The 25,975-nt window shown below is 40.9% G+C and overlaps 1 protein-coding gene across 2 annotated transcripts in view; it reads left to right on the plus strand.

Annotated features, from left to right (window-relative positions):
- LOC133539127 (rho GTPase-activating protein 10-like) overlaps positions 1–25,975 on the plus strand; it is a 170,556-nt gene that overhangs the window by 127,750 nt on the left and 16,831 nt on the right. For both annotated transcript variants that reach the window (XM_061881221.1, XM_061881222.1), the window contains exons 6-14: positions 897–1,007; positions 1,089–1,193; positions 9,719–9,848; positions 9,955–10,061; positions 18,254–18,348; positions 18,428–18,509; positions 18,605–18,647; positions 23,136–23,204; positions 24,692–24,766. In XM_061881221.1, coding sequence (XP_061737205.1) covers positions 897–1,007; positions 1,089–1,193; positions 9,719–9,848; positions 9,955–10,061; positions 18,254–18,348; positions 18,428–18,509; positions 18,605–18,647; positions 23,136–23,204; positions 24,692–24,766 — 817 coding nt within the window. The remainder of the gene's footprint in view (positions 1–896; positions 1,008–1,088; positions 1,194–9,718; positions 9,849–9,954; positions 10,062–18,253; positions 18,349–18,427; positions 18,510–18,604; positions 18,648–23,135; positions 23,205–24,691; positions 24,767–25,975) is intronic.

Consider the following 25,975-nt stretch of genomic DNA (forward strand, 5'->3'; position numbering starts at 1 on the left):
ATTATATTTGTATAGCGCTTTTTCTCTAGTGACTCAAAGCATTTTACATAGTGAAACCTTATATCTAAGTTACATTCAAACCAGTGTGGGTGGCACTGGGAGCAGGTGGGTAAAGTGTCTTGCCCAAGGACACGACGGCAGTGACTAGGATGGCGGAAGCGGGAATCGAACCTGCAACCCTCAAGTTGCTGGCACGGCCACTCTACCAACCGAGCTGTACTGTTTTTTTTTTTTCATTTATAAAAAAAAGGCTTTAAAAACCACAGTAAATTTCACAATTCAACCATGCAACGTATTGCTCCTTTTACAATTTGATGGATAACTTGCTTTGAAATCTATATTAGTATTTATTTATATTTAAAAAAAAAAAATAGTTTGAATGTTTGATCATATATTTTTGCATAATTAAACAATATTTAAGTTCAAATAATTTCAGATTAAGTGGAGTAAATATATTAGTTTTTTCTCGCCAAAATATAAAGAAATAATACATTTAGTAAGAAAAGTTGCAGTACTTTATTGTTGTATATTATTTCCATGCTTTCGAGTGCCAAATAAAAAGAAGTGGCGGGCGGGCCCAAGTTTGATTTAATGTGTCATCTTGAGTTTTGCTGGTATTTATGTTTTCTAACTCAAGTTTTCTAACTCACAGCGTCATTCATTCCTCTCGCCATTCTCTTTTAGCGGCTTCCAGCTCGTTATTTATGCTTTTTTAATAAGTCTGCTCTCAGATTTCAACCTTTGATGGATGGATAAAAAATGCAAAGAAGAGGACCCTCTAGCTTGTCTCTCTTTCACCACAAAGACACTCAACTGTATTCCAAAGATGGCCGTGTTCCTCCCTGCCGGCATCTGTGTGTGATTATGCCGCTGCGCCTGGTGTGTGTTCTCTCCAGGCGGACGGCCAGGTGGAAGCCATGAAGCAGCACTTCCAGGAGGAGTCGCTGGACTACGTGTGCAGGCTGCAAGAGATCCAGGAGAGGAAGAAGTTTGAATGCGTGGAGCCGGTGAGTGAGGAGCGGAAAGTCTACTCCAAAGTGATAACCATTTCTTTCGTGTCGTCTTCACCGCCTTGTGCTCTCTTGTAGATGCTGGCTTTCTTTCAGACGGTCTTCACTTTTTACCACCAGGGTTTCGAGCTTGCCAAGGACTTCGACCATTATAAAAGAGCACTGCAGATCAATATTCAGAATGTAAGCCACTGCGTACAGTTTGTTCGGACTAGATGTAGAGTTTAAGTCAGCAAAACAAGCTTGTTAAAGGCCTACTGAAAGCCACTACTAGCCACCACGCAGTCTGATAGTTTATATATCAATGATGAAATATTAACATTGCAACACATGCCAATACGGCCGCTTTAGTTTACTAAATTGCAATTTTAAATTTCGCGTGATGTATCCTGTTGAAAACGTCGCGGAATGATGACACGTGCGCCTGACGTCACGGATTGTAGCGGCCATGTTGTTCCAGCACCGATCCTAGCTATAAGTCGTTTGCTTTAATCGCATAATTCCACAGTATTTTGGACATCTGTGTTGCTGAATCTTTTGGAATTTGTTCAATGAATAATGGAGACGTCAAAGAAGAAAGCTGTAGGTGGGAAGCGGTGTATTGCGTCAAATATGCCTCTGTGTACGAACCACATCTCCGCATACGAACGCTTAAAGGCCTACTGAAAGCCACTACTACCAACCACGCAGTCTGATAGTTTATATATCAATGATGAAATATTAACATTGCAACAAATGCCAATACGGCCTTTTTAGTTTACTAAATTGCAATTTTAAAGTTTGCGCGGAAGTATCCTGCTGAAACGACGCGGTGTGATGACGTGTGCGCGTGACGTCACGCACTGTAGAGGACATTTTGTTCCCGCATCGTTCCCAGCTATAAGTCGTCTGTTTTTATCGCATAATTCCACAGTATTTTGGACATCTGTGTTGCTGAATCTTTTGCAATTTGTTCAATTAATAATGGAGACGTCAAAGAAGAAAGCTGTAGGTGGGAAACGGTGTATTGCGTCAAATATGCCTCTGTGTACGAACCACATCTCCGCGTACGAACACTAAAAGGCCTACTGAAAGCCACTACTAGCCACCACGCAGTCTGATAGTTTCAATCAATCAATCAATGTTTATTTATATAGCCCCAAATCACAAATGTCTCAAAGGACTGCACAAATCATTACGACTACAACATCCTCGGAAGAACCCACAAAAGGGCAAGGAAAACTCACACCGAGTGGGCAGGGAGAATTCACATCCAGTGGGACGCCAGTGACAATGCTGACTATGAGAAACCTTGGAGAGGACCTCAGATGTGGGCAACCCCCCCCTCTAGGGGACCGAAAGCAATGGATGTCGAGCGGGTCTAACATGATACTGTGAAAGTTCAATCCATAGTGGCTCCAACACAGCCGCGAGAGTTCACTTCAAGCGGATCCAAGACAGCAGCGAGAGTCCCGTCCACAGGAAACCATCTCAAGCGGAGGCGGATCAGCAGCGTAGAGATGTCCCCAACCGATACACAGGCGAGCGGTCCATCCTGGGTCTCGACTCTGGACAGCCAGTACTTCATCCATGGTCATCGGACCGGACCCCCTCCACAAGGGAGGGGGGGACATAGGAGAAAGAAAAGAAGCGGCAGATCAACTGGTCTAAAAAGGAGGTCTATTTAAAGGCTAGAGTATACAGATGAGTTTTAAGGTGAGACTTAAATGCTTCTTCTGAGGTAGCATCTCGAACTGTTACCGGGAGGGCATTCCAGAGTACTGGAGCCCGAACGGAAAACGCTCTATAGCCCGCAGTGGGACGCCAGTGACAATGCTGACTATGAGAAACCTTGGAGAGGACCTCAGATGTGGGCAACTCCCCCCCTCTAGGGGACCGAAAGCAATGGATGTCGAGCGGGTCTAACATGATACTGTGAAAGTTCAATCCATAGTGGATCCAAGACAGCAGCGAGAGTCCCGTCCACAGGAAACCATCTCAAGCGGATCAGCAGCGTAGAGATGTCCCCAACCGATACAGGCGAGCGGTTCATCCTGGGTCTCGACTTTGGACAGCCAGTACTTCATCCATGGTCATCAGACCGGACCCCCTCCACAAGGGAGGGGGGGACATAGGAGAAAGAAAATAAGCGGCAGATCAACTGGTCTAAAAAGGAGGTCTATTTAAAGGCTAGAGTATACAGATGAGTTTTAAGGTGAGACTTAAATGCTTCTACTGAGGTAGCATCTCGAACTGTTACCGGGAGGGCATTCCAGAGTACTGGAGCCCGAACGGAAAACGCTCTATAGCCCGCAGACTTTTTTTGGGCTTTGGGAATCACTAATAAGCCGGAGTCCTTTGAAGGCAGATTTCTTGCCGGGACATATGGTACAATACAATCGGCAAGATAGGCCGGAGCTAGACCGTGTAGTATTTTATACGTAAGTAGTAAAACCTTATATCAATGATGAAATATTAACATTCAAGCAAATGCCAATACGGCCTTTTTAGTTTACTAAATTGCAATTTTAAAGTTTGCGCGGAAGTATCCTGCTGAAACGACGCGGTGTGATGACGTGTGCGCGTGACGTCACGCATTGTAGAGGACATTTTGTTCCCGCATCGTTCCCAGCTATAAGTCGTCTGTTTTTATCGCATAATTCCACAGTATTTTGGACATCTGTGTTGCTGAATCTTTTGCAATTTGTTCAATTAATAATGGAGACGTCAAAGAAGAAAGCTGTAGGTGGGAAGCGGTGTATTGCGTCAAATATGCCTCTGTGTACGAACCACATCTCCGCGTACGAACACTAAAAGGCCTACTGAAAGCCACTACTAGCCACCACGCAGTCTGATAGTTTCAATCAATCAATCAATCAATGTTTATTTATATAGCCCCAAATCACAAATGTCTCAAAGGACTGCACAAACCATTACGACTACAACATCCTCGGAAGAACCCACAAAAGGGCAAGGAAAACTCACACCGAGTGGGCAGGGAGAATTCACATCCAGTGGGACGCCAGTGACAATGCTGACTATGAGAAACCTTGGAGAGGACTTCAGATGTGGGCAACCCCCTCCCTCTAGGGGACCGAAAGCAATGGATGTCGAGCGGGTCTAACATGATACTGTGAAAGTTCAATCCATAGTGGCTCCAACACAGCCGCGAGAGTTCAGTTCAAGCGGATCCAAGACAGCAGCGAGAGTCCCGTCCACAGGAAACCATCTCAAGCGGAGGCGGATCAGCAGCGTAGAGATGTCCCCAACCGATACAGGCGAGCGGTCCATCCTGGGTCTCGACTCTGGACAGCCAGTACTTCATCCATGGTCATCGGACCGGACCCCCTCCACAAGGGAGGGGGGGACATAGGAGAAAGAAAAGAAGCGGCAGATCAACTGGTCTAAAAAGGAGGTCTATTTAAAGGCTAGAGTATACAGATGAGTTTTAAGGTGAGACTTAAATGCTTCTTCTGAGGTGGCATCTCGAACTGTTACCGGGAGGGCATTCCAGAGTACTGGAGCCCGAACGGAAAACGCTCTATAGCCCGCAGTGGGACGCCAGTGACAATGCTGACTATGAGAAACCTTGGAGAGGACCTCAGATGTGGGCAACCCCCCCCCTCTAGGGGACCGAAAGCAATGGATGTCGAGCGGGTCTAACATGATACTGTGAAAGTTCAATGCATAGTGGCTCCAAGACAGCAGCGAGAGTCCCGTCCACAGGAAACCATCTCAAGCGGAGGCGGGTCAGCAGCGTAGAGATGTCCCCAACCGATACAGGCGAGCGGTCCATCCTGGGTCTCGACTCTGGACAGCCAGTACTTCATCCATGGTCATCGGACCGGAGCCCCTCCACAAGGGAGGGGGGGACATAGGAGAAAGAAAAGAAGCGGCAGATCAACTGGTCTAAAAAGGAGGTCTATTTAAAGGCTAGAGTATACAGATGAGTTTTAAGGTGAGACTTAAATGCTTCTACTGAGGTAGCATCTCGAACTGTTACCGGGAGGGCATTCCAGAGTACTGGAGCCCGAACGGAAAACGCTCTATAGCCCGCAGACTTTTTTTGGGCTCTAGGAATCACTAATAAGCCGGAGTCCTTTGAACGCAGATTTCTTGCCGGGACATATGGTACAATACAATCGGCAAGATAGGATGGAGCTAGACCGTGTAGTATTTTATACGTAAGTAGTAAAACCTTATATCAATGATGAAATATTAACATTCAAGCAAATGCCAATACGGCCTTTTTAGTTTACTAAATTGCAATTTTAAAGTTTGCGCGGAAGTATCCTGCTGAAACGTCCCGGTATGATGACGTGTGCGCGTGACGTCACGCATTGTAGAGGACATTTTGTTCCCGCATCGTTCCCAGCTATAAGTCGTCTGTTTTTATCGCATAATTCCACAGTATTTTGGACATCTGTGTTGCTGAATCTTTTGCAATTTGTTCAATGAATAATGGAGACGTCAAAGAAGAAAGCTGTAGGTGGGAAGCGGTGTATTGCGTCAATTATGCCTCTGTGTACGAACCACAACTCCGCGTACGAACGCTTAAAGGCCTACTGAAAGCCACTACTACCAACCACGCAGTCTGATAGTTTATATATCAATGATGAAATATTAACATTCCAGCAAATGCCAATACGGCCGCTTTAGTTTACTAAATTGCAATTTTAAAATTTGCGCGGAAGTATCCTGCTGAAATGACGCAGTGTGATGACGTGTGCGCGTGATGTCACGCATTGTAGAGGACATTTTGTTCCCGCACCGTTCACAGCTATAAGTCGTCTGTTTTTATCGCATAATTCCACAGTGTTATGGATATCTGTGTTGCGGAATCTTTTGCAATTTGTTTAATGAATAATGGTGACGTCAAAGAAGAAAGCTGTAGGTGGGAAGCGGTGTATTGCGGCCGCCTTTAGCAACACAAACACAGCCGGTGTTTCTTTGTTTACAGACCCGAAAGATGACGGTGAAGCTTTACTATGGAACAGCGAACATGGTTCCCTACCACATGTAAACCGGCAGGTTTCGGTGAGAAAATTGTGGTAATAAGTCGGCTCTTACCGTAGACATGAGCGGATAGCTTGCGTCGATCCTTGTGCACCTGTCGAAGAGGCAGCCGCGGACTCTCTTGCCTCCTCCGATCGGCCGCCCCCGAACGTGGAGGGGGGAAAAAGCTTGCCTCATCGAGAAACGTGGCTTCCCTCAGAAACACTGGCGGTCACCATACACCCGTGGCCACACCTCTCCGATATTCAGTTACCATATAATTTCACTAAAACACTAGTAATACAATAAGCAGTTAAAGGATTTTCCAGAATTTTCCTTGTAAATGTGTCTAATAACATCTGAATCGCTCCCACTGCCATTTTTATTTCTTTTTTTTTTTCCTAGTCCTTCACTCTAACTTTCCTCATCCACGAATGTTTCATCCTCGCTCAAATTAATGGGGAAATCGTCGCTTTCTCAGTCCGAATCGCTCTTGCTGCCGGTGGCCATGATTGTAAACAATGTTCAGATGTGAGGAGCTCCACAACCCGTGACGTCACACGCACATCGTCTGCTACTTCCGGTACAGGCAAGGCTTTTTTATTAGCGACCAAAAATTGCGAACTTTATCATCGATGTTCTCTACTAAATCCTTTCAGCAAAAATATGGTGAAATTATGAAGTATGACACATAGAATGGACCTGCTATCCCCGTTTAAATAAGAACATCTCATTTCAGTAGGCCTTTAAAGGCTAAATGTAATTTAGAAAAAGTCGCAACATTGACTAATAAAACAAAGCTGTCTTTTTTTCCTTTCAAACTGTCGTTGCTCTAAACATAATAGTGAATCAAAATCAATGTTATTATGTATTATTGACCTATCCAAGGTTCCCATTATTTCAAATCAAATATTCCACTAAGAAAAATATTTTTGGTGGAAGATTTTGCAAATTTGGTAAATAAACAACCAAAAAATGTATATTTTGTTGTTCTCTTACTGTACCGAAAATTAACCGAACCGTGACCTCTAAACCGAAGTACGTACCGAACCGAAATTTTTGCGTACCGTTACACCCCAACTTCACTGCTTTTGGGTTTTGTAATACTGTGAGTGGTGCACAAGAAAGTATTTCTCCAAAGTAGGAATCCTATATCTTGCCTATGCATATTACAACCTGATGTACAAACCCCGTTTCCATATGAGTTGGGAAATAGTGTTAGATGTAAATATAAACAGAATACAATGATTTGCAAATCCTTTTCAAGCCATATTCAGTTGAATATGCTACAAAGACAACATATTTGATCTTCAAACTCATAAACTTTATTTTTTTTTGTGCAAATAATTAACTTTTAGTCTTTCACAAGAAAGGATGGGGCGAGGTACACCCCTTTGTCCACAACTGCGTGAGCAAATAGTCAAACAGTTTAAGAACAACCTTTCTCAAAGTGACATTGCAAGAAATTTAGGGATTTCAACATCTACGCTCCATAATATCATCAAAAGGTTCAGAGAATCTGGAGAAATCACTCCACGTAAGCGGCATGGCCGGAAACCAACATTGAATGACCGTGACCTTTGATCCCTCAGACAGCAATGCATTAAAAACCGAAATCAATCTCAAAAGGATATCACCACATGGGCTCAGGAACACTTCAGAAAACCACTGTCACAAAATACAGTTGGTCGCTACATCTGTAAGTGCAAGTTAAAGCTCTACTATGCAAAGCGACAGCCATTTATCAACAACATCCAGAAACGCTGCCATCTAAGATGGACTGATGCAAAGTGGAAAAGTGTTCTGTGGTCTGACGAGTCCACATTTCAAATTGTTTTTGGAAATATTCAACATCGTGTCATCCCGGACCAAAGGGGAAGCGAACCATCCAGACTGTTATCGACGCAAAGTTCAAAAGCCAGCATGTGTGATGGTATGGGGGTGCATTAGTGCCCAAGGCATGGGTAACTTACACATCTGTGAAGGCACCATTAATGCTGAAAGGTACATACAGGTTTTGGAACAACATGCTGCCATATAAGCGCCGACTTTTTCATGGACGCCCCTGCTTATTTCAGCAAGACAATACCAAGCCACATTCAGCACGTGTTACAACAGCGTGGCTTTCGTAAAAAAAAAGAGTGCGGGTACTTAAACCCATATTCAGTTGAATATGCTACAAAGACAACATATTTGATTTTCAAACTGATAAACATTTTTTTTGTGCAAATAATCATTAACTTTAAAATATGATAACAGCAACATGTGACAAAGAAGTTGGGAAAGGTGGCAATAAATACTGATAAAGTTGAGGAATGCTCATCAAACACTTATTTGGAACATCCCACAGGTGTGCAGGCTAATTGGGAACAGGTGGGTGCCATGATTGGCTAGAAAAGCAGCTTGCACGGAATGCTAAGTAATTCACAAACAAGGATGGGGCGAAGATCACCAATTTGTAAGCAAATTGTCGAACAGTTTTAGAACAACATTTCTCAACGAGCTACTGCAAGGAATTTAGGGATTTTACCATCTATGGTCCGTAAAATCATCAAAAAGTTCAGAGAATCTGGAGAAATCACTGCACGTAAGCGATGATATTACGGACCTTTGATCCCTCAGGCGGTACTGCATCAAAAACCAACATCAGTGTGTAAAGGATATCACCACATGGGCTCAGGAACACTTCAGAAAACCACTGTCAGTAACCATAGTTGGTCGCTACATCTGTAAGTGCAAGTTAAAACTCTACTATGCAGAGCAAAACCCATTTATCAACAACACCCAGAAACGCTGCCGGCTTCGCTGGGCCCGAGCTCATCTAAGATAGACTGATGCAAAGTGTAAAAGTGTTCTGTGGTCTGACGAGTCCACATTTCAAATTATATTTGGAAACTGTGGAGGTGGTGTCCTCCAGAACAAAGAGGAAAATAACCATTCGGATTATTATAGGCGCAAAGTTCAAAAGCCAGCATGTGTGATGGTATGGGGGTGCATTAGTGCCCGAGGCATGGGTAACTTACACATCTGTGAAGGCACCATTAATGCTGAATGGTACATACAGGTTTTGGAACAACATATGTTGTCATTAAGCAACGTTATCATGGACGCCCCTGCTTATTTCACCAAGACAATGCCAAGCCACGTGTTACAACAGTGTGGCTTCTTAGTAAAAGAGTGCGGGTACTTTCCTGGCCCGCCTGCAGTCCAGACCTGTCTCCCATGGAAAATGTGTGGCGCATTATGAAGTGTAAAATACGACAGCGGAGACCCCGGACTGTTGAAGGACTGAAGCTCTACATAAAACAAGAATGGTAAAGAATTCCACTTTCAAAGCTTCAACAATTAGTTTCCTCAGTTCCCAAACGTTTATTGAGTGTTGTTAAAAGAAAAGGTGATGTAACACAGTGGTGAACATGCCCTTTCCCAACTACTTTGGCACGTATTGCAGCCATGAAATTCTAAGTTAATTATTTTCTATGAGTTTGAACATCAAATATGTTGTCTTTGTAGCATATTCAACTGAATATGGGTTGAAAAGGATTTGCAAATCATTGTATTCTGTTTATATTTACATCTAACACAATTTCCCAACTGGGTTTGTACGACACGTTTCCATTGCGCCAAACGTGCAATCTGGATTAGTCGTCGTTTTGCACGTGTGTTAAATGCAACGTCTCATCCATCGAAGCACAGCCACTCATTTCAAATGATGTGTGACTTTCCCTTGGCAGACGAGGAGTCGCTTTGAGGGCGCTCGCTCCGAGGTCTACGAGCTCATGAAAAGGATCCGGGAGGTGCCTCAGGACTACAGGCAGACCAGCTCCATCAGCTATGAAGGCTACCTCTACGTCCAGGAAAAACGTGCGGTCCAGATGGAGTTTTTGCTCCAACTTTTGTAGACAGTATCATGCCGCCAAAGTTTTTCCCGTAGCCGCATGTTTACGTCTGCCTGTTCTTGCGTCCCCAGGGCCACCGCCCTTTGGTTCCAGCTGGGTGAAACGTTACTGCACTTTTGTCAAAGAGCAGAAGATCCTGCATATGGTGACCTTTGACCACAGATCTGGTGGAAGGACTGTGAGTGTACACATTATCCAATGCACTTTATTTATATAGCACAGTTCAACAACAAAACGTTTCCAAAGTGCTGCACAACAATATTAAAAACAACACTCAATACTATCCTGAGCTCCACCAATGACTGAATGAAAACAAAAAATAAAAATAAATAAATACATAAAAAAACAAAATAAAATAAATAACAAAGATTAGATGGGAACAGGGCTTCACGGTGGCAGAGGGGTTAGTGCGTCTGCCTCACAATACGAAGGTCCTACAGTCCTGGGTTCAATTCCAGGCTGAGGATCTTTCTGTGTGGAGTTTGCATGTTCTCCCCGTGAATGCGTGGGTTCCCTCCGGGTACTCCGGCTTCCTCCCACCTCCAAAGACATGCACCTGGGGATAGGCCCCTCCCACCTCCAAAGACATGCACCTGGGGATAGGCCCCTCCCACCTCCAAAGACATGCACCTGGGGATAGGCCCCTCCCACCTCCAAAGACATGCACCTGGGGATAGGCCCCTCCCACCTCCAAAGACATGCACCTGGGGATAGGCCCCTCCCACCTCCAAAGACATGCACCTGGGGATAGGTTGATTGGCAACACTAAATGGTCCCTAGTGTGTGAATGTTGTCTGTCTATCTGTGTTGGCCCTGCGATGAGGTGGCGACTTGTCCAGGGTGTACCCCGCCTTCCGCCCGATTGTAGCTGAGAAAGGCGCCAGCGCCCCCCGCGACCCCGAAAGGGAATAAGCGGTAGAAAATGGATGGATGGATGGAAACAAGTAGGTTTAGACAATACTGTGAATGTTGGTATCGAGCCGATACCAAGTATATATTGGTCGCTTTTGACGATACCTCGAAATGTACAAGATTCTATATGATTTTATGATTTTTCCTTGAATTTGTTGATCAAGATTATAATCTGAATAAAACACAGGACGAATATATTGAAATAATTAATACTTTTATTAACTCACCTGTGAATAATTTAAAGGCCTACAGAAAGCCACTACTAGTGACCACGCAGTCTGATAGTTTATATATCAATGATGAAATATTAACATTGCAACACATGCCAATACGGCCGCTTTTGTTTACTAAATTGCAATTTTAAATTTCCCGCGGAAGTATCATGCGCGTGACGTCACGGATTCTAGCACCGTTCCCAGCTATAAGTCTTCTGTTTTTATCGCATAATTCCACATTATTCCGGACATCTGTGTTGCTGAATCTTTTGCAATTTGTTCAATGAATAATGGAGACGTCAAAGAAGAAAGCTGTAGGTGGGAAGCGGTGTATTGCGGCCGGCTTTAGCAACACAAACACAGCCGGTGTTTCCTTGTTTACATTCCCGAAAGATGACGGTGAAGCTTTACTATGGAACAGAGCGGTCAAGCGAACACGGTTGGATTGGATCAGACACACAAAGTACAGTGTATTATGCAGTGATCATTTCGAAAGATGAAGAGGGTCCCTTGCAAAGGGCAGAGATGGGCATCGCCACCACCCGTCGACTGGTGCTGAAGAAAGGTGCGGGGCCGACCTTCATGTTGTACAAGGACGACCATATAATCTCACTAAAACACTAGTAACACAATAAGCAGATAAGGGATTATCCAGAATTATCCTAGTAAATGTGTCTAATAACATCTGAATCGCTCCCACTGCCCTCTAGTATTTTTTTCCCTAGTCCTTCACTCTCACTTTCCTCATCCACGAATCTTTCATCCTCGCTCAAATTAATGGGGAAATCGTTGCTTTCTCGGTCCGAATCGCTCTCGCTGCTGGTGGTCATGATTGTAAACAATGTTCAGATGTGAGGAGCTCCACAACCCGTGACGTCACGTGCACATCGTCTGCTACTTCCGGTACAGGCAAGGCTTTTTTATTAGCGACCAAAAGTTGCAAACTTTATCGTGGATGTTCTCTACTAAATCCTTTCAGCGAAAATATGGCAATATGGCGAAATGATCAAGTATGACACATAGAATGGACCTGCTATCCCCGTTTAAATAAGAACATCTCATTTCAGTAGGCCTTTAACAATATTTGATAAATATAATAGCAGGCCTCGAATATTTACTTTTTAAGGTCAAGGTGAGTGTTGCCTTAAATTAGGGCTCATATTTTAGAGCAGTGGTTCTCAACCTTTTTTCAGTGATGTACCCCCTGTGAACATGTTTTTAATTCAAGTACCCCCTAATCCAGGGGTCACCAACCTTTTTGAAAGCAAGAGCTACTTCTTGGGTACTGATTAATGCCAAGGGCTACCAGTTTGATACACACTTAAATAAATTGCCAGAAATAGCCAATTTGCTCAATTTACCTTTAAAATATAAATCTATATATAAATAAAAAAATGGGTTAGTCTGTCTGTTATTCCGTCGTACATTTTTTTTTCCTTTTACGGAAGGTTTTTTGTAGAGAATAAATTATGAAAAAAAACACTTAATTGAAGGGTTAGAAGATGAGAAAAGTTGAAAACATAGTTTATCTTCAATTTCGACTCTTTAAAATTCAAAATTCAACCCAAAAAAATGAACACAAAAAGTGGCTAATTCGAATCTTTTTGAAAAAATTAAAAAATAAATTATTGAACATCATTAGTACATTTTTCTGATTAAGATTATTTTTTGAATTTTGATGACATGTTTGAAATAGGTTAAAATCCAATCTGCACTTTGTTAGAATATATAACAAATTGGACCAAGCTATATTTCTAACAAAGACAAATAATTATTTCTTCTGGATTTTCCAGAACAAAATTTTTTAAAGAAATTCAAAAGACTTTGAAATAAGATTTAAATTTGATTTTACACATTTTCTAGATTTGCCAGAATATTTTTTGCGAATTTTAGTCATAAGTTTGAAGAAATATTTCACAAATATTCTTCATCGAAAAAACAGAAGCTAAAATGAAGAATTAAATTAAAATGTATTTATTATTCTTTACAATAAAAAAAAAAATGCTTGAACATTGATTTAAATTGTCAGGAAAGAAGAGGAAGGAATTTAAAAGGTAAAAAGGTATATGTGTTTAAAAATCCTAAAATCATTTTTATGGTTGTGTTTTTTCTCTAAAGTTGTCTTTCTGAAAGTTATAAGAAGCAAAGTAAAAAAATAAATGAATTTATTTAAACAAGTGAAGACCAAGTCTTTAAAATATTTTCTTGGATTTTCAAATTCTATTTGAGTTTTGTCTCTCTTAGAATTAAAAATGTCCAGCAAAGCGAGACCAGCTTGCTAGTAAATAAATAAAAATTTAAAAAATAGAGGCAGCTCACTGGTAAGTGCTGCTATTTGAGCTATTTTTAAAACAGGCCAGCGGGCGACTCATCTGGTCCTTACATTTCCAAAGTGCTGCAGAACAATATTAAAAACAACATTCAAATACTATCCTGAGCTCCACCAATGATTGAATAGATAGATAGATAGATATTTTCAGCACAATCCCATTCAAGATCAGAAAAACATTACAGGGAGACAGAACAGGATCGCTGACGGGTCTGCCGGCTTCCAGCGCCCCTTACAAAAAAGATGACATACAGGTAAACAAGGGGGGGGGGTGAAGAAAAAAAATAGAAGATTAAAATAAAATTAAAAAATCGGTCTTAGCCTAGGCCCTGGAGTGGGGGTGCAGACTGAGGCCAAGGGGGAAAAAAAATAAAAACAATAAATAAAAATAAATAATAATAAATAAATACACATAAAAGCAATATAAAATAAATATGATTGGAAACGATTTTAAGGGTGAAACCAATTAAAACAGTAAATAGAAATCCAAATGTAAAAACCCGGAGGACCAGACAACTCACGTCGTGTTAAAAGCCAGAGAATAAAAATGGGTCTTAAGACGAGACTTAAAACACTCAGCAGTTCCAATATGGAGGGGCAGAATGTTCCAGACCTCTGCATGTAATGTCATTTTATGAACTTACATTCATATTTTGATGAAGTATTATTCAATAAATATATTTATAGAGGATTTTTGAATTGTTGCTATTTTTTAAAATAGCAACAATTCAAGCATACCTTCAAGTACCGCCAGGGGTACACGCACCCCCATTTGAGAACCACTGCTTTAGGGCACTAAGGCAAACATTATTTTCATTTGTCAGCTTTTTACATTACATGGACAAGCGGTGGTAAATGGATGGATGCCTTTATCTCTATTTTCCATTTTGATAGAGGGAGGTTTTTTTTTTTTAAATGATTCATGTTTTTAAGTTATGTGCATGCAGATGTTTTATCGGGACGGATCAATAAAGAGTTTGAGCAGAAATATGTCATAGGAATTAACAATAAACTAGAGACTGCTGATATTAGTGTTTTAGTGAATTATATTTATATAGCGCTTTTCTCAAGTGACTCAAAGCGCTTTACATAGTGACACCCAATATCTAAGTTGCATTTATACCAGTGTGGGTGGCACTGGGAGCAGGTGGGTAAAGTGTCTTGCCCAAGGACACAAAGGCAGTGACTAGGATGGCACAAGCGGGAATCGAACCTGCAACTCTCAAGTTGCTGGCACGGCCACTCTACCAACGTTAAATGCTTTAAAATGTAATATCGGAAATTAGACCGGGGTGGTGGTTCCTCTCTTTAAGAAGGGGGACCGGAGGGTGTGTTCCAACTATCGTGGGATCACACTCCTCAGCCTTCCCGGTAAGGTTTATTCAGGTGTACTGGAGAGGAGGCTACGCCGGATAGTCCAACCTCGGATTCAGGAGGAACAGTGTGGTTTTGGTCCTGGTGGTGGAACTGTGGACCAGCTCTATACTCTCGGCAGGGTTCTTGAGGGTGCATGGGAGTTTGCCCAACCAGTCTACATGTGCTTTGTGGACTTGGAGAAGGCATTGGACCGTGTCCCTCGGGAAGTCCTGTGGGGAGTGCTCAGAGAGTATGGGGTACTGGACTGTCTTATTGTGGCGGTCCACTCCCTGTATGATCAGTGTCAGAGCTTGGTCCGCATTGCCGGCAGTAAGTCGGACACATTTCCAGTGAGGGTTGGACTCCGCCAAGGCTGTCCTTTGTCACCGATTCTGTTCATAACTTTTATGGACAGAATTTCTAGGCGCAGTCAAGGCGTTGAAGGGTTCCGGTTTGGTGGCCACGGGATTAGGTCTCTGCTTTTTGCAGATGATGTGGTCCTGATGGCTTCATCTGACCGGGATCTTCAGCTCTCACTGGATCGGTTCGCAGCCGAGTGTGAAGCGACCGGAATGAGAATCAGCACCTCTAAGCCCGAGTCCATGGTTCTCGCCCGGATAAGGGTGGAGTGCCATCTCCGGGTTGGGGAGGAGACCCTGCCCCAAGTGGAGGAGTTCAAGTACCTAGGAGTCTTGTTCACGAGTGAGGGAAGAGTGGATGGTGAGATCGACAGGCGGATCGGTGCGGCGTCTTCAGTAATGCGGACGTTGTACCGATCCGTTGTGGTGAAGAAGGAGCTGAGCCGGAAGGCAAAGCTCTCAATTTACCGGTCGATCTACGTTCCCATCCTCACCTATGGTCATGAGCTTTGGGTCATGACCGAAAGGATAAGATCACGGGTACAAGCGGCCCAAATGAGTTTGGTTCTCTCCCTTAGAGATAGGGTGAGAAGCTCTGCCATCCGGGAGGAACTCAAAGTAAAGCCGCTGCTCCTTCACATGGAGAGGAGCCAGATGAGGTGGTTCGGGCATCTGGTCAGGATGCCACTCGAACGCCTCCCTAGGGAGGTGTTTAGGGCACGTCCAACCGGTAGGAGGCCACGGGGAAGACCCAGGACACGTTGGGAAGACTATGTCTCCCGGCTGGCCTGGGAACGCCTCGGGATCCCCCGGGAAGAGCTAGAAGAAGTGGCTGGTGAGAGGGAAGTCTAGGCTTCCCTGCTTAGGCTGCTGCCCCCGCAACCCGACCTCGGATAAGCGGAAGATGATGGATGGATGGATGAATGTTTCAAAAAGTAAAATTTATGACTTTTTAAATCTTAGATATTGGGTGTCACTATGTAAAGAGCTTTGAGTCACTAGAGAAAAGCGCTATATAAATATAATTGACTAATAATTCCCAAAGATGCATCAGTAAGTGTGTGGCACTGATACTGTGTTACTTCACAATGTCGCCATCTGCTGGATTAAAACAGTCACTACATTTGACCTGCAAACAAAGTTAATAGTTAGCTAATACTCGTTCTTACACTTCTTTCCCAGAGCTGTCAACATGTTGAACTCTAACTTATAATAATAATAATAATAATAATTCACCCCGATACAATATCGTACTCTAATACCCTACTGTGCAATACTACCCTACGTCCAACACTGATTGTTATTTATTACTCCGATACTCTTGTCTTGTTCTGTATATTGTACAGTATTTTGTATTTCTATAGTGTTTTGTACAAACCCCTTTTCCATATTATTTGGGAAATTATCTTAGATGTAAATATAAACAGAATACAATGATTTGCAAATCCTTTTCAAGCCATATTCAGTTGAATATGCTACAAAGACAACATATTTGATGTTCAAACTCATAAACATGTTTTTTTGTGCAAATCATTAACTTTAGAATTTGATGCCAGCAACATGTGACAAAGAAGTTGGGAAAGGTGGCAATAAATACTGATAATGTTGGGGAATGCTCATCAAACACTTATTTGGAACATCCCACAGGTGTGCAGGCTAATTGGGAACAGGTGGGTGCCATGATTGGCTATAAAAGCAGCTTCCATGAAACACTAACTCATTCACAAACAAGGATGGGGCGAAGGTCACCAGTTTGTAAGCAAATTGTCGAACAGTTTAAGAACAACATTTCTCAACGAGCTATTGCAAGGAATTTAGGGATTTTACCATCTACGGTCCGCAAAATCATCAAAAAGTTCTGAGAATCTGGAGAAATCAATGCACGTAAGCGATGATATTACGGACCTTTGATCAATCAGGCGGTACTGCATCAAAAACCGACATCAGTGTGTAAAGGATATCACCACATGGGCTCAGGAACACTTCATAAAACCACTGTTAGTAACTACGGTCGGTCGCTACATCTGTAAGTGCAAGTTAAAACTCTACTCTGCAAAGCCAAACCCATTTATCAACAACATCCAGAAACGCCGCCGGCTTCGCTGGGCCCGAGCTCACCTAAGATGGACTGATGCAAAGTGAAAAGGTGTTCTGTGGTCTGACAAGTCCACATTTCAAATTATATTTGGAAACAGAGGACGTGGTGTCCTCCAGAACAAAGAGGAAAATAACCATTCGGATTATTATAGGCGCAAAGTTGAAAAGTCAGCATGTGTGATGGTATGGGGGTGCATTAGTGCCCATCTGTGAAGGCACCATTAATGCTGAAAGGTACATACAGGTTTTGGAGCATCATATGTTGTCATCCAAGCAACGTTATCATGGACGCCCCTGCTTATTTCAGCAAGACAAGTGTTACAACAGCGTGGCTTCGTAAAAAAAAGAGTGCGGGTACTTTCCTGGCCCACCTGCAGTCCAGATACTGTATGTCTCCCATGGAAAATGTGTGGCGGATTATGAAGCGTAAAATACGACAGCGGAGACCCCGGACTGTTGAAAGACCGAAGCTCTACATAAAACAAGAATGGGAAAGAATTCCACTTTCAAAGCTTCAACAATTAGTTTCCTCAGTTCCCAAATGTTTATTGAGTGTTGTTAAAAGAAAAGGTGATGTAACACAGTGGTAAACATGCCCTTTCCCAACTACTTTGGCACGTGTTGCAGCCATGAAATTCTAAGTTAATTATTATTTGCAAAAAAAAAAATAAAGTTTGAGTTTGAACATCAAATATGTTGTCTTTGTAGCATATTCAACTGAATATGGGTTGAAAAGGATTTGCAAATCATTGTATTCTGTTTTTATTTACATCGAACACAATTTCCCAACTCATATGGAAACGGGGTTTGTAAATTGATGAAGATCCCCAAGAATACAAGTTTGCAGAGTCATTGGGATGTTTATATTAAGGAATATGTTGCTTCTTTTATTGTTTTCAACCACAACTATTTTATTCTCTGACATTCCCACAATAAATGAACACAAAATCCTTTTTGTTTTGCCCCCAAAGCCCTCCTGTGTCCAAGAGCTTAGTACTCTTTGTTGAAAACTACATAACAAAACAAAAAAAAAAGCCACACGTTAACCGTTTTCGTAATGCATTATTTTTTACTTAAGTTTGTGTCTCCTTTTGTTGTTCAGGGTGAGATGGAGTCAGTTACCCTCAAGTCCTGCCTGCGCAAATCCACAGACATGTTGGACCGAAGGTTCTGCTTGGAGCTGGACATAACAGACCGGTAGACACCCCTTAGATTTGGGAAAACAACGCTCATGTTTGTAACATGGCATGAATATTGTGTTTTCCCTCTGCTTCAGGCCAGGAACGGCCCTCACAGTGCAGGCTCTTTCGGAGGGGGACCACAAGTTCTGGATGCAGGCCATGGGCGGGAAGGAGCCTGTGAGTCCAAACAACATTTTACTACCTCGTCATTCGCCGCCGGTCGTATGTGTCGCTTTTTACCGCAATAACAAATATGCTGTGTCTTCAAACAGATGGGACACTATCTTGGAAGGACATATTCCAAAGAGAGAGGAAGTGAGTGTCTCAATGGCAGTTATGTTTGGCCCCAGAGGGCCACTTCTAACAGTAAATACACCATTTTTTTTAATGCATTTTATTAGTAGATTTAAAAAAAACTAAAATGTCAAAAAATCTGGTAAATTGCAATAATTTCACCTCAAAATATAGTGTATATTACTGTAAATGGAAAAACAGTACTGCTGTTTTATGGTTAAAAAAGGCAGCTCAATTGCCAGGATTTTACTGTCAAATTTACATTTTCTTTTTTTTTTTACTGTAAATAAAAAAACAGCAATTTTAGTGTAAAAGTTTAGCACCTGAGCTGCCATTTTTAATTTTTAGTTTTTTATTGCACATCAACAAGTGTAGATTTTTGGGTGTATTACTGTAAATGGCAAAACGGCACCACAGTTTATTACAGTAAGAAAAAAAAAGTACCGTATTTTTCGGAGTCTGCAACTGAACATGACATCAAGTGCAACCCGGGTTTCGAAAATATTAGCACTATTTGATTTAAGTACAAATGAAAATTAGGAAAAATTATTTTCTGACTTTTTCATAGAATTCTGGTGATATTGCGATCTAATTCCTGCAAAATTATGTCTTTAAATGATGACTTTAATGAGGAGTTTTTTTGTCCTATACTTTTTCTCTCAAGTTTATTCTTTCTTGATAAGAAACTTCTCCGAGTGGGATGTAGCACTTATTACAAGTCGCACCTGCCAAAAATGCATAAAAAAAAAAATAAAAAAAAACATATATAAGTCGCACTGGAGTATAAGTCGCATTTTTGGGGGAAATTTATTTGATAAAAGCCAACACCAAGAATAGAGATTTGAAAGGCAATTTAAAATAAATAAAGAATAGTGAATAACAGATTGAATAAGTGTAGGTTATATGAGGCATAAATAAACAACTGCTATGTTAACCTAACATATTATGGTAAGAGTCATTCAAATAACTACAACATATAGAACATGCTATACCTTTACCAAACTATCTCAATGTTTATCAATCAATGTTTATTTATATAGCCCCAAATCACAAATGTCTCAAAGGACTGCACAAATCATTACGACTACAACATCCTCGGAAGAACCCACAAAAGGGCAAGGACAACTCACACCCAGTGGGCAGGGAGAATTCACATCCAGTGGGACGCCAGTGACAATGCTGACTATGAGAAACCTTGGAGAGGACCTCAGAAGTGGGCAATCCCGCCCCCCCCTCTATGGGACCAAAAGCAATGGATGTCGAGCGGGTCTAACATGATACTGTGAAAGTTCAATCCATAGTGGATCCAAGACAGCAGCGAGAGTCCCATCCACAGGAGACCATCTCAAGCGGAGGAGGGTCAGCAGCGTAGAGATGTCCCCAACCGATACAGGCGAGCGGTCCATCCTGGGTCTCGACTCTGGACAGCCAGTACTTCATCCATGGTTATCGGACCGGACCCCCTCCACAAGGGCGGGTGGGGACATAGGAGAAAGAAAAGAAGCGGCAGATCAACTGGTCTAAAAAGGAGGTCTATTTAAAGGCTAAAGTATACAGATGAGTTTTAAGGTGAGACTTAAATGCTTCTACTGAGGTAGCATCTCGAACTGTTACCGGGAGGGCATTCCAGAGTACTGGAGCCCCAATCAAAAACGCTCTATAGCCCGCAGACTTTTTTTGGGCTCTAGGAATCACTAATAAGCCGGAGTCTTTTGAACGAAGATTTCTTGCCGGGACATATGGTACAATACAATCGGCAAGATAGGATGGAGCTAGACCGTGTAGTATTTTATACCTAAGTAGTAAAACCTTAAAGTCACATCTTAAGTGCACAGGAAGCCAGTGCAGGTGAGCCAGTATAGGTATATATGTATGTATATATGTATATAAAGGTATATACAGTATAGGTATATATGTATGTATATATGTATATAAAGGTATATACAGTATAGGTATATATGTATGTATATAAAGGTATATACAGTATAAGTATATATGTATGTATATATGTATATAAAGGTATATACAGTATAGGTATATATGTATGTATATATGTATATAAAGGTATATACAGTATAGGTATATATGTATGCATATATGTATATAAAGGTATATACAGTACAGGCGTAATGTGATCAAACTTTCTTGTTCTTGTCAAAAGTCTAGCAGCCGCATTTTGTACCAACTGTAATCTTTTAATGCTAGACATGGGGAGACCCGAAAATAATACGTTACAGTAATCGAGGCGAGACGTAACAAACGCATGGATAATGATCTCGGCGTCTTTAGTGGACAAAATGGAGCGAATTTTAGCGATATTACGGAGATGAAAGAAGGCCGTTTTGGTAACGCTTTTAATGTGTGACTCAAAGGAGAGAGTTGGGTCGAAAATAATACCCAGATTTTTTACCGAGTCACCTTGTTTTATTATTTGGTTGTCAAATGTTAAAGTTGTATTATTAAATAGAGGTCGGTGTCTAGCAGGACCGATAATCAGCATTTCCGTTTTTTTGGCGTTGAGTTGCAAAAAGTTAGCGGACATCCATTGTTTAATTTCATTAAGACACGCCTCCAGCTGACTACAGTCCGGCGTGTTGGTCAGCTCACATCTCTCACTCCTAATGCATAAATCCCATGAAATCTTATACGTCTAGTCTCTTACGTGAATAAACTAAATAATATTATTTGATATTTTACGGTAATGTGTTAATAATTTCACACATAAGTCGCTCCTGAGTATAAGTCACACCCCCGGCCAAACAATCAAAAAAACTGGGACTTATAGCCCGAAAAATACGGTACTGTTTTTTTTCATTTAGAGAAAAATGCTATAAAAAACACAGTAAATTTCTCAATTTTACCATGAAATCTATTGCTACTTTAAGATAAAGCACCAATGAGTGTCACACACACACTAAGTGTGGTGAAATTTGTCCCTTGCATTTGACACATCCCCTTGATCACCCCCTGGGAAGTGAGGGGAGCAGTGAGCAGCAGCGGTGCCACGCCCGGGAATCATTTATGGTGATTTAACCCCCAATTCCAACCCTTGATGCTGAGTGCCAAGCAAGGAGGCAATGAGTCCCATTTTTATAGAATCGGTTGGTAGAGTGGCCGTGCCAGCAACTTCAGGGTTGCAGGTTCGATTCCCACTTGTGCCATCCTAGTTACTGCCGTTGTGTCCTTGGGCAAGACACTTTACCCACCTGCTCCCAGTGCCACCCACACTTAGATATTGGGTGTCACTATGTAAAGCGCTTTGAGTCACTTGAGAAAAGCGCTATATAAATATAATTCACTTCACTTCACTTAGAGTCTTTGGTATGACTCAGCCGGGGTTTGAACTCACGACCTACTGATCTCAGGGCGGACACTCTAACCACTAGATCAGTGGTTCTCAACCTTTTTTCAGTGATGTACCCCCTGTGAACATGTTTTTAATTCAAGTACCCCCTAATCAGAGCAAAGCATTTTTGGTTGAAAAAAAGAGATAAAGAAGTAAAATACAGCACTATGTCATCAGTTTCTCATTTATTAAATTGTATAACAGTGCAAAATATTGCTCATTTGTAGTGGTCTTTCTTGAACTATTTGGGAAAAAAAGATATAAATATAACTAAAAACTGGTTGAAAAATAAACAAGTGATTCAATTCTAAATGCAGATTTCTCCACATAGAAGTAATCATCAACTTAAAGAGCCCTCTTTGGGGATTGTAATAGAGATCCATCTGGATTCATCAACTTACTTCTAAACATTTCTTCACAAAAAAATTAATCTTTAACATCAATATTTATGGAACATGTCCACAAAAAATCTAGCTGTCAACACTGAATATTGCATTGTTGCATTTCTTTTCACAGTTTATGAACTTACATATTTTGTTGAAGTATTATTCAATAAATATATTTATAAAGGATTTTTGAATTGTTGCTATTTTTAGAATATTTATAAAAAATCTCACATACACCTTGGCATACCTTCAAGTACCCCCAGGGGTACGCGTACCCCCATTTGAGAACCCCTGCATTAAGCCACTGAGTAGGTTGAAATTGCACAATTTGGTGGATAACTTGTGTTGAAATCTTTATTATTGTTTATTTCTATTTAAAAAAAACTGTTTAAATATTTGATAATATACTTTTGCATTTTTTGACAATATTTAAATTAACTTAATTTGAGATTTCATGGACTACATATATACTTATATATATATATGTGTATTTGTGTGTGTGTGTGTATATATATATATGTATGTATATATATATATATGTATGTATATATATATATATATATGTATGTATATATATATATGTGTATATATATATATGTGTATATATATATATATACACAAAATATATTTATTTATATGTGTATAAAATGTGTGTGTGTATATAAAAACAACTTTATTGACCTTATCATATTTTTTTCAAATTTCAGTAGGACTCTAAGTCACTTTCTTACCAAAGCGAGTTAATCTTCTTTTTCTTTTTTTCTTTTCTTTTTGCAGTCGATGCCCAGCTGGATGAAGTGGGTCTGGATTTTGTGAAGAACTCCATCATCGCCATAGAAACCAGAGGTGAGCGTGCAAACAGTGGGTTACGTCAGTGGTCCCCAATCACCGGGCCGTGGCCCGATTGGTACCGGGCCGCAAAATAATTTTTTATAAATTTTTATAAAAAAAAAAAAATATATATATATATATATATATATATATTATTATTATTATTTTTTTTTAATAAATCAACATAAAAACACAACATACACTTACAATTAGTGCACCAACCAAAAAAACCTCCCTTTCTCATGACAAAAACTTCCCTTTTTCATGACAAAGGAAAAAAATAAAAAATAAAAAAATAAAAAAAAGAACCCCCTCGCCCCGGGCCGTGGGACAAATTAAGCGTTGACCGGTCCGCGGATACAAAAAGGTTGGGGACCACTGGGTTACGTCACCCGATTGAGTATATATATATATATAGTTAGTTCATATATATATATATATATATGTATATATATATATATATATATATGTAGGTGTAGGAAAAATCACAAGACTACTTAATCTCTACAGAACTGTTTCATGAGGGGTTCCCTCAATCATCAGAATCTCTCATCTCTACAGAATTGTTTCATGAGGGGTTCCCTCAATCATCAGGAGATTCTGATGATTGAGGGAACCCCTCATGAAACAGTTCTGTAGAGATGAAGTAGTCTTGTGATTTTTCCCACACATACATATTGCCCTCTACCACGGTATCGAGCACTATTCTCTGGATAATCCAATCAAGATATATATATATATATATATGAAATACTTGACTTTTAGTGAATTCTAGCTATATATATTTATTTATTATATATATGTAAATAAAATAAATAGTTGAATTTCAGACAGCACCTATCAAATGCACAGTAATAAAATCACAGTTGTTCTACTAACTGTACTGTGCTTGCTGGTTACTAAAAAACAACAACACTTACCTTTCACTATTTGAGTAACCTTTGTTCTGCCATTTGCATACAGGTGAGCACCAAGGAAGGAAACATTTGGATTAGCACGTTTACATGAATCCTTCCTGCATTACACTTAAAAAGTAAAGGAAAACGACCAAGTCGAATTAAAAAGTATAGGAAAACAACCAAGTCGAGGAGGAGACACCTCCTCTTGCATTAAATTGGGTTCTTCTTTGACTCCCTCCACATATTTGTGTGGAAATCGGTTGCTTGGGTTTTGTGCAACTCTGCTTGCAAACTAAGTGATTCACAAGGGTGTAGTGTCTCTTTCTGTACACACGGGGGCGCACTTGTTTTAACTATATAACTTACATCACAGCTACTGATCACATGTCCTTTTATTTATTACTCCTTTTGAACTTCAGATGCCTTTATTTATTTATTTAATGTTGAAAGTTAAGGTGCCCTAATATGTTGTGTATGTACACATACAGGTTTTTTTTTGTTTACATTATATACACACCTTTGAAGTATATTTTGCCTTTGTTGTCTGCTTAATTGCCGGTAAAAGTGCGGAAATGAATTATTGTCATTATTTTTCCTGCACAGGTATCAATGACCAAGGTCTGTACAGAGTAGTGGGAGTAAGCTCCAAGGTCCAGAATCTCCTCTCGTTAATGATTGGTAAGTCATTGATTATTATTCCCGCCCTTGAAATAGGTGTTTGCCTCCACTCCCTTAAAGGCCTACTGAAAGCCACTACTAGCGACCACGCAGTCTGATAGTTTATATATCAATGATGAAATATTAACATTGCAACACATGCCAATACGGCCGCTTTAGTTTACTAAATTGCAATTTTAAATTTCCCGCGAGTTGAAAACGTGGCGGAATGATGACGTGTACGCGTGACGTCACGGACAGTCAGGAAATATAAGCGCTGCACCACTAGCGGCTAAAAGTCGTCCGCTTTAATCGCATAATTCCACAGTACTTTGGACATCCGTGTTGCTGAATCTTTTGCAATTTGTTCATTTAATAATGGAGACGTCAAAGAAGAATGCTGTTGGTGGAAAGCGGTGTATTGCAGCTGCCTTTAGCACCGAGACACAGCCGCTGTTTCTTTGGTTGTTGTGAAAATATAACACAGAGCGGTCAAGCGAACATGTTTCTCGACGTCAACCAGCATGTTTTTGGATGGGGAAATTGTGATATATATATATCTTACCGGAGACATCAGTGGATTATTCGTCGTCCTGCAGCAGCTCTCATAAAAAAGACAGCTGTGAACTTGGCTCCTCGGCTTCTCTCTGAGACACTGCGTGTTCACCGCAGCCATCCGACCTCGAGGTATGTCTTTACAATCTTTAAAATCTCACTAAAACACTATTAACACAATAAGCAGATAAGGGATCTTCCAGAATTATCCTAGTAAATGTGTCTAATTACATCTGAAACGCTCACACTGCCGCCGCTTTTTTATTTATTTATTTATTTTTTTTCCCTTCCTTCACTATCAATATCGTAATTCACAAATATTTCATCCTCGCTCAAATGAATGGGGAAATTGTCGCAATGATGAAATATTAACATTGCAACAAATGCCAATACGGCCGGTTTAGTTTACCAAATTGCAATTTAAAATTTGCGCGGGAGTATCCTGCTAAAACGTCGCGGTATGACAATGCGTGCGCGTGACGTCACGCATTGTAGAGGACATTTTGTTCCAGCACTGTTCCCAGCTATAAGTAGTCTGTTTTCATCGCATAATTCCACAGTATTCTGGAAATCTGTGTTGCTGAATCTTTTGCAATTTGTTCAATGAATACTGGAGACGTCAAAGAAGAAAGCTGTAGGTGGGAAGCGGTGTATTGCGGCCGCCTTTAGCAACAC

Source organism: Nerophis ophidion, linkage group LG20 (genome assembly GCF_033978795.1).
Source record: "Nerophis ophidion isolate RoL-2023_Sa linkage group LG20, RoL_Noph_v1.0, whole genome shotgun sequence".
NCBI lineage: Eukaryota > Metazoa > Chordata > Actinopteri > Syngnathiformes > Syngnathidae > Nerophis > Nerophis ophidion.